The sequence below is a fragment of the Propithecus coquereli genome, unplaced genomic scaffold (assembly GCF_000956105.1).
Source record: "Propithecus coquereli isolate 6110/MARCELLA unplaced genomic scaffold, Pcoq_1.0 Scaffold205, whole genome shotgun sequence".
NCBI classification, from domain to species: domain Eukaryota; kingdom Metazoa; phylum Chordata; class Mammalia; order Primates; family Indriidae; genus Propithecus; species Propithecus coquereli.
In genome coordinates this window covers 3,984,338-3,997,044 of record NW_012145523.1, presented here as the reverse complement: position 1 = coordinate 3,997,044, position 12,707 = coordinate 3,984,338, and the positions used below count along the sequence as shown (strand labels likewise).

Genomic DNA, 12,707 nt, shown 5'->3' with positions numbered 1-12,707 from the left:
ATGGGGAAAAAATGGTAAAATGATAGACCTTTATCCAACTATATCCAACTTACAGGCAGAGATTTTCAGAATAAATACAAACCAAGACCCATAAATCTGCTGTCTATAAGAGACAAACTTTAAAGACATAATAAAGTAATAGAAAAATATCCACTGTGGAAACAGTAAGTATAAGAAGATCAGATTGGCTATGTTAATGTCAAATAAAGTGGACTTGAAGACAAATGGTATCATTGAGGTAAAGAGGGTTATTTCAGAATGAGAGAAATGAGTGACAACTTATCACAATGATATAAAAATCACAAAGAGCGTGTGATTATAATGGAGCTTCAAAGTATTTGGATCAAAAATTTACAGAATTAAATGGACAAATAGATAATTCTGTAACCATTAGTGGAAATTTAACACCTCTCTCTCAGCAATTTATACAACTAGACACCAAAAAATCAGTAAGATAGTGGAGATGCAAACACTGTTAACCACCTTAATATAATGGATATTTGTAGAATACTACACCCAACAACTGCAGCAAAATATGCCTTCTTTTCAAGGGCATATGGTACATTCACTTAGACTGTACACTGGGAGATATAAGAAGTCTCAATACATTTAAAAAAGTTTATAAAGAGCATGTCCCTGACCTCAATTAAATAAAATCAGAAATCAGTAAAAATAAAATTTAAAGGGAAGTCCCAAAATATGGAAATTTAAAAAGATACTTCTAAATAAATCCATGGGCAAAAGAAAAAAAATTATAAGAAAAAGTAGAAAATATTTCAAAATGACTATGAGAACAGAACGTCAAAATTTGTGGGATACAACTAAAGCAAAATTTAGGGAAAGCACTGTGACTTTAAATTAGAAAAGGCAAAGAGTCTAAAAATCAGTGATATAAGGTTCCATCTTAGCTAGAAAAAGCTAGAAAAGGTAAAAAAAAAAAAAAAAAATCCAAAGTAAGTAGGGGGGTGGAAGGAGGCTAGGAGAGAGAACAAACACAATTTGTCAATATCATGAGTGAAAGTGGGGTTATTAATATAGATCCTATAAATATAAAAAATGTATTTTGAACAGTTTTAGGCCAATAAATCCAACAGTTTAGATGAAATGGAAAAGTTCTTGAAAAACAGTTTACCAAAACTGATACCAGATGAAGCAGAAAATCTGAATAGTCATATACATTAAAGAAATTGGACTTGCTATCAAAAACCTTATCAGAGAGTAAATACCACACCCAGATGGTTTTACCAATGAATTTTATCAAACATTTAAAGAAGTAATACCAATATTAAACAAATTCTTATAGAAAATGGAAAAGGAAACACTTCCTAACCCCTTTCATGAGGCCAGCATAACCCTAAACCTAACAAAGACATTATAAAAAAAGAAAATTACAGACCAGTATTCCTCATGAGCATAGAGACAAAAATATGTAACATAATTTTAGAAAGTCAAATCCAAAAATATATAAAGACACAATGTATCATGACCATATCAGGTTTATCTTAGGAAAGCAAGGCTGGTATAATGTAACATTCAAAAAGCAAACAATGAAATTCACCATATTAACAGAATAAAGAGAAAAATCATATGATTAACAGATTTACAAAAATTATTTTGCAACATTCAGTATCCTTTCATGATTAAAAAAACCTTTCAGCAAATAGATATGGAAGAGAACCTTTTCAATCTATTAAAGGGCATGTATAAAAAATTTCTAGCTAACATTGTATTTAATGATGAAATTCTGACTGTTCCTTAAAAAGATCAGAAACAAAGTAAGAGTGCCCAATCTTACCATTTCTATTCATCATCAACTAAATAATCTTACCATTACAGTTAGGCATGATAAATAATAGACATACAGATTAGAAAGCAAGAAGGAAAACCCTCTTACTTATAGATGGCATGATTGTTTATAAAGTCCTAAGAGATTTACAAAACAACTGCTAGAACTAAAAAATGAATATAGCAGAGTTGCAGAATATAAGGTCGATGTGCAAAAATCAATTGTATTTTATAAACAGTAAACAATTGTAAAATGAAAATTTAAAAAGTATGACATTTATAATAGAATAAAATAGCCTTTGAATACTTAAGAACAAATATGCAAAAAGACACAAAAGATCTGTATATTAATCATTCAAAATGTTGCCATGAGAAATTAAGTAAAACCTAAATCATGCATTATACCATAATCATGAATTAAAAGACTCACTATTGTTAAGATATCAGTTCTCACCAAATTGAAATAGGACTATATTTGAATCCAAATCATAATCCCAGCAAGTTATTTTTTAGTAAACAATTGACAAGATGATTTAAAAATGTGTGAGAAGGACTTAGAATATCCAAAACATCTTGCAATAGTATAAGAAAGTTGGAGGACTTAAACCATCTGACTTAAAGACTTATTCTATAAAGCTACAATCGTCAGTATGTAACTGGCATAAAGGTTGACAAATAGACCAATAGAACACAATAGCCCAGTACTGGATCTACGTATTTATGGTCATTTGATTTTCAACAAAAGCACCAAAGCAAACATCTGGGTGAAAAAAGCCTTTTTAATAAATGGTGCTGGAACAACTAGATATCCATACAGAAAAATAATTAACTGCGACCCCTTACCTCACACCATATAAAAAATTAATTCAAGATGAAGCATGGTCAAAGCTATACTATAAAGCTAAAATTATGAAGCGTCTGGGATGGCGCTGTTTGATCAAATTTTCTACAGTGTTAGAATTGCTTCTATCTGCATCGTCCAGTACAGTAGCCACTAGCAACACGTGGTTATTGAGAGTTTGAGATGTGGCTATTGCAACTTAAGAAAATGAATTTTAAATTATATTTATTTTTAATTTATATTTAAATAGACTCAGGTGGATAATGGCTACTGTATTGGACAATTCAGTTCTATAAGAAGACAGTAGAACATCATCATGAGGTGAAGGTAGGCAAATGTTCTTTAGACAGCAAAGCCATAACCATAGAAGAGAGTAGATAAATTGCATTTATCAAAATTTAAAACTTTTGCTATCAAAGGACACCTTTAAGAGAATAAATAGACAAGCCAGAGACTGGGAGGAAAGATTTGTCAAACAGATATCTAACAAATACTAGTATCCAGGATGCATAAAGAACTCCAGAAGCTCAGTATAAAATACCTGCAATTGAATTAGAATGTAGGCAGAATGTTTGAACAGACACCTCACAAAGGAGGCTATGCAAGTGCCCAATAAGCACAGGAAAAAGCGTTCAATGTCATTAGATGTCAGGGATTTGCAAATTAAAGCATAATGAGATACTACTACATATACCCTAGAAAGGCCAAAATGCTACAATTAAAACTACTGACAATATTAAATATTGTCAAAGGTTTGGAAGAACAAGAAGTCTCATACATGGATGGTAAAATGTTACTACTTTGGTCAAAGTTCCGCCAGAAACCCATCTTTTCTATTCCTGGTTATTTACCCAAGAAAAATTAAAACATGAATTCACAAAAAGATGTCAAGGATGATCTAGCAGCCTTATTTATAATGACCAAAAACTGGAAACAGCACAAGTGTTCATCAGTAAGTGATTGGTTAAATAAGCTGTGGCATATTTATACTATGAAACGCTATTGCTCAGGAAAAAGGAACCAACTGCTGATATAGGCAGCCACATGTGTAAATCCCAAAGCCTTATTCTGAGTGAAAGAAGCCCTGCAAAAGAACACATGCTAGGCTGGATGTGGTGGCTCACGCCCGTAATCCTAGCACTCTGGGAGGCTGAGACAGGTGGATCGTTTGAGCTCAGGAGTTCAAGACCAGCCTGAGCAAGAGTGAGACCCTGTCTCTACTAAAAATAGAAAGAAATTAGCCAAACAACTAAAAATAGAAAAGATTAGCCGGGCGTGGTGGTGCGTGCCTGTCGTCCTAGCTACTCGGGAGGCTGAGGCAGGAGGATCGCTTGAGCCCACGAGTTTGAGGTTGCTGTGAGCTAGGCTGACACCACGGCACTCTAGGCCGGGCAACAGAGCGAGACTCTGTCTCAAAAAAAAAAAAAAAAAAAAAAAAAAAAAAAAGAATACATACTGTAAGATTTGATTTACATCAACTAAATATAAATCAAATTTATATTTGAAGACAGGCAGAGTAACATGGGATGGAAAAATATCAAAAATGTAGTTGCCCTGTGGGGATGGGGAATGGGATTGACTGGAAAGGCACACACAGGACTTTCTGGGGTTGTGATGATGTTGATTCGGGTTTATGTTACACAGTTTTATTTGTCCACACTTACAGAATGGGACCCGTAGGATTTGTACATTTTATTTGATGTAACTTTTGCCTGAAAATGAAATAATTTGAACTCTAGCTAATGATGTGTTTAGGGGTTTCGTGTACTAAAGTCTACAACTTACTTTGATGTGTTCAAATGGGTTCCTGTAAGAACAGGGGATGATACGTGTACAATCAAGCAAATACAGATTGAGCATCCCTCATCTAAAAATCCAAAATCTGAAATGCTCCAAAATCTGAAACTTCTTGAGCATCAACGTGAGAGAGTGACACCTTTTCTTACTGATACTTCAATGTATGCAAATTTTGTTTCATGCACAAAATTACTAAAAATATTGTATAAAATGACCTTCGGGCTATGTATATGAGGTCTATATGAAACATAAATGAGTTTTGTATGAATCCTTGAGTCCCATCCCCAAGATATCATGTATGTGCAAATATCCCCAAATCCAAAAACATCTGAGATCCAAAACATTCTGGTCCCAAGCATTTTGGACAAGGGCTACTCAACCTGTGCAATAGATGTTAACTGTAGTAGACTCTAAGTGGTGGGTGTTCACCGTGTAATTCTTTCAACTTTTCTGTATGTTTGAACATTTTCCTGATGTTGAAAAAGATGTTCAATAGGATTTTTCATTACGAAAGTGACATATGCCTAGCAAAAATATTTGGAAAATATAGAAAATGAAAGGAATAAAAATTATTCATAGTTCAGGCAACCAGAAATAACTATTACTTGATGTTTTTGCCTTCAGTCTTTTTTTATGCTTCACTTTTCCTTTGCTTAATGGCTACGATTATATTTTACACGCTGTTACATATCCAGTTGTTCTCCGATAAGCTTTATAACATATCACTTCCACTGCCAGATGATATTCTACTACCCTACTATACTATAGCTTACTTAAGGCATTCTCCTATATTGTGTGTTTGGGTTGTTTTCCGTATTTTACTAATGTACTGCCATATGAGTGTCTGTGTATAAAAAGTTTGCTCTTTGTTTTAGATTATCTCCTTAGGATAGATCCTTGTAAGTGGAAATACTGTTCCAGAGTGTGAAGAGTTTCAAAGCCCTTCACGCACGTTGTCAAATTGTTGACTCTTCGCCCTTTTCTTTCCAGAATAGTTTCTGGGACACTTCCACAGAACCCACAGAGCTCTCAAAGCTCAATGGGAACACCACTGATATAGAATATTTGAGTGATTCACTACCTCCGTGTCAAACTATATTTTTTGTTTAATTTCTTTGCCATTCTGAGGTTTAGAGAGGTTTAGCAATTTGCCTAAGGTCCCAGCTAGTAGCTAGCAGAGCCACCATTCCACCCTGCATATGTCAAGGCAGCATCCAGCACAAAACAGGTGCTTAATAATGTTTATTAAATGAGCACATGAATGAGTGAAGGCACCAGGGGCTTAAATCAATTAGATCTACATGTCCTATCTATTTCCCTTCAGAGCTATGAAAGACTTAGGTTAGTGTCTCATACTAGCCTGGGTGTTATTCTCATTTGCATACTGGTTTATTCATTCTGCCTATACCTCCTATAGAGGAAGCAGCCTTCTGATTTTCCCCTAGCTCCAGCCACAGAATGACATATAAAGCTGGTCTGTTACAAAATGCTAATGGAAATGTGGTCCAGTTCCTAGTGGCTTGAAGTTCCTGACTGCTCTTTGCTGTCTAGGTTTCTAGTGTGAACCACAAAAGGATTTATATATAGCGTGCGCTTCTCTCACCAAAGGGCAGAGTGGTCTGTTGGTTTCCATAGGCAGCAGCGGGCAGGGGGAGGCGTGTTTTCCTCTAGTGTCCGGGCATCCTTGCACTGCAGCAGGCCCGGGGCCAGGAGCTGGGACTGCCATCAGCACACAGCGTACCTCAGCAGCAGCTCCTGGTGCGGCAGTATGAGTGGGCGCCCCAGGAAGTTGTGATTCCCGGGGCTGTGAGGGCCTCTGGCTTGTGGGGACATAGCCTTTCTCTGAAACAGAGACTAGATTGGGGAGGGTGGGGGCAGTCCTTGACAAACATACCCAGGAGGAAGGGTTGTTTGTCCTTGGATACAAGGAGGAAAATGAGACTAATTATTCCTCATTTGTTACAATTCTCTGTCCAGAGAAAGAATCAAGTATTGCTGTGAGCAGCTGCGCATCCTCTTGCCGTATGTAAAGGGGAGAAAGAACGATGCGGCTTCAGTTATTGAGGCAACAGTTGATTATGTGAAATACATCAGAGAGCAAATCCCTGCAGCTATCATGGACCAGGTATTTGACTCTTAAAGCCTTGAATTTTATCCGTATATACGATGCTTTAATGCTATAATTTTCTTTTTTTTTCCCTGTAATTGGAAATGTATGTGTCTTTTGTATATCTGTAAAAATATCTATCTAAATACATTTCTATCTCTATGTTTTTAGATTACAGAAGCACTCCAGAGCAATAGGAGGTTTTCTGTGAAACAGCAAATGCCCATTCACCTGTCTCTCCCAGGCACCATCGTGGCACAAAGGTATGATGAGGCCTCTTGTGAACCTAGAGTCTGCTTGTTATTTTCCTCCAATGCTGATGCTAGATGTGTAGGCAGAAACTGAACCTATCCTCAGTGAAAGCTCAGGGATTTATTATGGATCGGTGAACTTTTCCCATGGCTGATGTGTAACACTTCGTTCCAGCGATAAACACGTGTAATATTCCATCATTTGACTCACCCTTACTTCTCCTTTTGTTATTTCTGAGAATCTTAAAATGGGGCTTTGCTGCTTGTGACTGTAGTGACCGTGGCAATCCTAGCAGGGGCACGAGGAATTCCAGTGTTCCTCTGCCCCGGAGGTTTACAGGCCCCTAGAGTAGTCCTATTTCAATGAGTGATCCTTAAGGCATCTCACTGGTGCAAAATGTGACGTGCCAAATGATCGCTTCCTTATGTAGGTTGATTGGAATCCGTAAACAAAGAGTAACTATAGAGGAAAAGCACATCATTCATTCCTGCACATTCTGGGTCATGTTCAACTCTTTGTTCATATGTAAATAATCCATAGTTGAGGCTCTGTCAGTGTTTTCTAGTAGTTGAATGATGAAAGAGTACTTGAACTCTTCAGCAATGTTCCTATTGTCTTCCTTGGAAAATATGCAAAGTATTTTTTCTTTTCTGTGCTTTCAAGGGAAAATAGTGTGTTGGCAAGCACTTACTCACCTGTGAGAGGAATCCAAATCCTGGCTAACAAGTGCTTGAATATGTATTCTGTTCCTGCTGCAGGGGCCTCCCTGGATGAAGCGGTGAGAGGTGAGCTCTGCCTAACCCCTGTGCCACTTATAGTACGCTTGGGCCTGTGTGGCTGCCCCCTGAAACCCTGGGCTGCTGTGCATTCCTGCAAGCTGCCATAGCCTCCCCCCATAAACATAATGTAGGGGACTCTGCTGGATTTGTCTTCATTGCTCTTACCACTTTCGAATATTCTTTACTTGGATGTTTTGTTTGTTTGTTGCCTGTCTTCTCCCATTAGAACGTCGACTCCATGAAAGCCAGGATTTATTTATTTATTTTTGCGTGTGTTATTCATTGCTGTACCTCTAGTACCTAGAACAATGACCAACACACAGTAGGCGCTCAAGAAATCTCCTCATATAAACATTCATCACAAAACAAATGTTTCCCCACTGGCAGGCATTTTTGTTATACGTGTCATAGAAGCCTAGGCATGCCCACATACTTGTAGAAGTAAGAAGATGGAAAAAAATAGAGCCAGAGAAAAGAACACAGCTACCAGTTTGTGACTTTTAGTATTCCTGAAGGCTACTCTCCATGGAGAAACCATGAAGATATGAACCTCCTAACCTGAAAGTTAGATGCAAGACGACAGGGTCTCAGGTCACCTTTCTGCCAACTGTCCCCCGAGGGGTTCTGCTCTCACGCCAGAATGTCCTTCCCCTCACTGCCTGGTTAGCTCCATGTCTGTCCCCAAGTTCTCAGCTTAAATGTTCCTGCCTCAAACATGGGGACACAACGGTGAACAAGATGCAGTTCTTGTTCTTACAGAGCTTACCAATTAGCGGCAGAGAGGTTGCAAAAGCGAAATAGGTTCACATGGTATTTTAAGTGCTGTAGTGGAGGGACTGTGCACATACGGGGATGAGTGGAAGCCGTGGAGACCAATGGGGATGGTGTCTAAAGGCAAAAGAGAATGGGGTCCAAATGGAACCCAGCCGTCCTTGTTCATATCATCAAATAAGCCTCAGAAAGTTCTATTAGTCAGTTTAGAGTTTTCTCCTGACTTAGGGGAAAGGAGAGGAGAGTAGAAAAGAGTTGCCCGGAGCCATGGTTAATCTACTTAAAGTAGCTGTGGCTGAATGTGACGTGGAATGATTAAATCAGCCCAGATGAAGTCAGATAGAGGTCAGGCCAGAGGCATATGCCTGTCAGTGTTATTTCTTGTACATACAATACTATTTATATCCCACAGAATCTCTGAAACACTCTTTTCATGCCAGTGTAGTGAGTTCAGGCCTTTCTGTGCCCCATTGCACCTCAGGAGACCGCTCTCAGGAAGACACGGATATATACTAGGACCGTAGATTTAGGGCATGTTCAGACCTGAGGAGACCTCAAAGGTCAACGAGGCAAAATCCCCATTTTAATTGTATTTAAATACATTTTTGCATTTGAAAAGCAATATTGATCCTTTACTAACTGGGCTAAGATAATCACCGTGTTCATTTTTTATGTGTTTCAAGTCTTTTTCCAGGTACATTTTTCTAAATCATATTGGACATCCCATTTTGTCTCCTGATTTGGGGTCTTAAATATTTTCGTTTGTTCTTATGCAGCCCTCATCACCATTTTAATGGTTTTAATAGTTTTTTCAAATGATTGATAGAATGATTTTTCTTAGTCATCTTCCAATTGCTACATTTAGCATTTCCAGTTTGGGGCAAGAGTGGTTTTACATATCATGTGATAGGAAATACTTTCCCATATGTAGGATTTTCTGTATTTTAGACTATTCCTTGGGCTGGATTCCTGGAAGTGTGTGATGAATGAGTTAGAGAACAGCGAACATGAGTGTATGTATAGCTCCTAATGCATGTTGCCAAATCGTTTTTGAAAGAGAACTGGAAGAGTGGTAATCGGTTAAGTCTTCCAAATTTCACTTTCACCACCCGCGTCAGAAAGTTGAAGCCTGGAGAAGTTAAATGACCAGCCAAGGTCCCGAGATTTCTGTGCTAAGCCTTACCTGTGACACAGATGCCTTTAGACTTCATCAGCTTGCTTTTTGTGTTCTTTGTAAATCTCTGTGAACATTTGCTTAAATTATTTTTCACAAACATTTCAGATACATTTATATTTAAAGTGGACATAAAATTGTATCATTTAACTTTCGTTATTATTAATGTCCAGAAGAAAATAAATATTTACAGTATAATTTGTGATGACATTGTTAACATGGTATATTTCAAAATTTTTCTTCCAGTTACTGTGCAGAATATGGATATATAATGATATAACCTACTTCAGTGACAAAAAATCAACCAAAATTTATTTGTGGCTGAATGGAATTGTTCTTGCTTCATAGGAATGCTCAATTTTGCTTATGATAAAAGCCAAACACAGACATCAGAAGGCACAGGGATCTGATGCTTCTCTAAAATCTTTTAATGACACACAAACACTAATTTATAATGTGTGTATTGCAGTAAATGTCACTATTAAAAAGTTTGGTTTGTTCTTCCGTCAGCATTTGAGTGTAGCAATAGTACAAATTTGTACCATGAAGAAATGAGATAGAGGACAATTTATTTCAAATACAGTAGTTTCGAGTTATAGAATTGTGCATACTGACAGATATTTGTTTTCTTTCTTATTTAAGGTCAGTCAGCCTCCACTGCAGAGAATGCTGTTGGTGATCTGTATAAAGCTTGCATTCCCAGTGCAGCTCTCTCTCTGAATTCCTTCCATGTCAGATATTATTCTAAAGTCATCCCTTCCTATGATGCAGCTGCCGTAACAAATCAGAACATCTCAATTCATTTACCTTCAGCTGTGCCCAAAGTCTCAAAGTTCCTTCCTCAGCACTGTAATTCTGTGTTGGGCCAGACATGCACAGCACATCCCAACTGGTAAGTCTCCAGGGCTCCACGGATCAGACTGGGCTCTTTCGCTCCAGCTGGCAGGGGCCCCAGACTCGCATTTTGTTGTTAATACTCTGGTCGGAAGGCTGGGACCTAAGAGCTGTGCTGGTTTCTAAGTTACTCTTCCCTGATGAGTGAAAACAGGTGCAGTTAGCCCAGGCTCTCGTTCCCCATGCTGCAGAGCTGGTATCTGGATGTCCAGAATCAGCGTGTCTGGACGCAGCTCTGCTAGCTTGACCTTAAGTAACCAGATGGAACCTGATTTCCTCTGGAGCCGATTGCCCCTCCCCTCCGCCCCCAGCTTCTGCTCAGAGCTTCTGCAGTGCCACCTCCCATTTCACCATCCTCATCCTCGACCGGCTCCATGACCGGCTGCTGCTTATCTCAGGCCGGCAGCATCTCTCCTACTGTCTCAGAACCTGTTATTCCCATCACCAGCCAGGCTGATTTCAGATACCAGATGTCCTCCTACAGCAGGTATTCACTGAGCACCCGTGATATTCTGGCATTGTGCTAAGGATGTGGTACGTAAAGATAGACATGATCTCTGCCCTCATGAAGCTTTAGTGTCACCCACTATGCGTGATACAATCTAGACTCGGGAGAGGTCAGAGACTGTTTGTACCTTGGAGAGTACTGTCTGTGCCACGATCTAAAGACTAAGAACCAGCCAGGGAGACGGGTTAGGAGCCAGGGGTGTGGAGGGCAGAGCACTCCCAGCAGATGGAAACAGTGGTATCTGCATTTTTTGGAAGAACTATCCAGTTCCAGAGGAAGACGCAAACCAGATTGGCCTGCTTAAAATGGACTTCCAATAACTTTAATATAGTAGCTAATACTTTTGTATTTTATTAATAGCTAACATGTTTTGAGTACACAATAAGTAATGTGCCAAATACTGTGTGCACTTAATGTGGATGATCTAATGAATCCCTGAAGCAATCCTATGAGGGTAGATACTGTCATGATTGCCATGTGACATCTGTAAAATTGGAATAATAGTGATCTTCCCAAAAAACATTCATGAGAAAAATATTCTAAAAAGAAACATTTACAAAGAAATGTTAAAATATGAAGTGTCTACAGATGTAGTAATGTTGCTAATGATCATCCGTATTCCAACAGGAAGGCCAGAGTAAATGAAAGAAAGGTGACAAAATTATTCTTTTTTTCATTGTTTACCTCTACTTACTCTGTGTGGTTTTTGTTGGAGAATTGTTGTAAGATAGTAATTACTTTTAATAACAATAGCTAATACATATTTTAAAACCTGTAGGTTTATTCACCTGAAGATTTCACATGGTTTTACAAATCATTTCCTATTGTTTTAGGACACAGAAGATATACTTGTGATATTATGTGTAAAAATAGACCAGGATTCAATTAATATATATATTTTTTTCTTTTCTGCAGCAACACTTTTGGGCATATTAATAGCACATGTTTGAAATTCACACTCTAGACGACCTTTTGGGCACAGTTTGACAATACAGGAAAAGTGGAACAAAGAATGATTTTGAAAGCTCCACCCAGAGACCTAATATCAAAAGAGCTGGCATTGTCTGACTTCAGACAAATGTGCTCAAAGCTTCTGGAGATGGAAAGACCAGCAGCAAAAGGGCCAGCCACACGCTCTCCCTCATCTTCATACGCACTTGGATCTCCCCCAACCAGACAGCTACAAGAACAAATGGCCTCAGTGACCTACACTCTTTCTTCTCAAAAAATATTCCACAATTTATGAAAAAATGTAAGCTCTAAAGAAGATCCATGTAGACCCGGTAAAGTGGTAAGATTGGGAAGGTGCACTGATACCTCGTCACTGAGTACCGATATTGCAACTTGATTCTTATTTTTAGTATCCCTGTGAATTACTGTCACTTATTTCTAGGTGGTATCTTTTCCAAATTTGGCATTTTAGAGAGTTTCCTTCTTTATTCACCACCCAAACCAAGATATCTAGAGAGATGCTGAAAGAGGTGTTTACCTGCTCACTTGACTACTAAGGAATAAATCGATGTGTTTTGCATTTCACAATCCCTTGAGTGAAATGATAGCTAAGAGGTAAATTTTTCTTTCTGGATCTTTAGTTGCAGACTAGCAGGGCTTTGCTTTCTTTGTTTTTCATCTCTTCCTCCCTATGGGTATTAGAAAAGACTATTGAAAATAAGGAGAGAAAAATGTTTGTTTTATATTTCACTGAAATGTTCTTATGTATACGTTTTATTATTAAAGAAAATACTCTGTTTTGACCCCGAAAGTGATAATCCATTTTTGTTTTGTTTAATAAATATATG

At 38.0% G+C, this 12,707-nt stretch overlaps 1 protein-coding gene across 1 annotated transcript in view; it reads left to right on the top strand.

Moving 5' to 3' along the window:
- SOHLH2 (spermatogenesis and oogenesis specific basic helix-loop-helix 2) overlaps positions 1-12,325 on the top strand; it is a 134,771-nt gene extending 122,446 nt beyond the window's left edge. The window contains exons 11-15 of the mRNA XM_012644044.1: positions 6,401-6,548; positions 6,702-6,793; positions 7,446-7,567; positions 10,149-10,398; positions 11,824-12,325. Coding sequence (XP_012499498.1) covers positions 6,401-6,548; positions 6,702-6,793; positions 7,446-7,567; positions 10,149-10,398; positions 11,824-11,872 — 661 coding nt within the window. The 3' untranslated portion in view covers positions 11,873-12,325. The remainder of the gene's footprint in view (positions 1-6,400; positions 6,549-6,701; positions 6,794-7,445; positions 7,568-10,148; positions 10,399-11,823) is intronic.
- Positions 12,326-12,707: the final 382 nt, after the last annotated feature.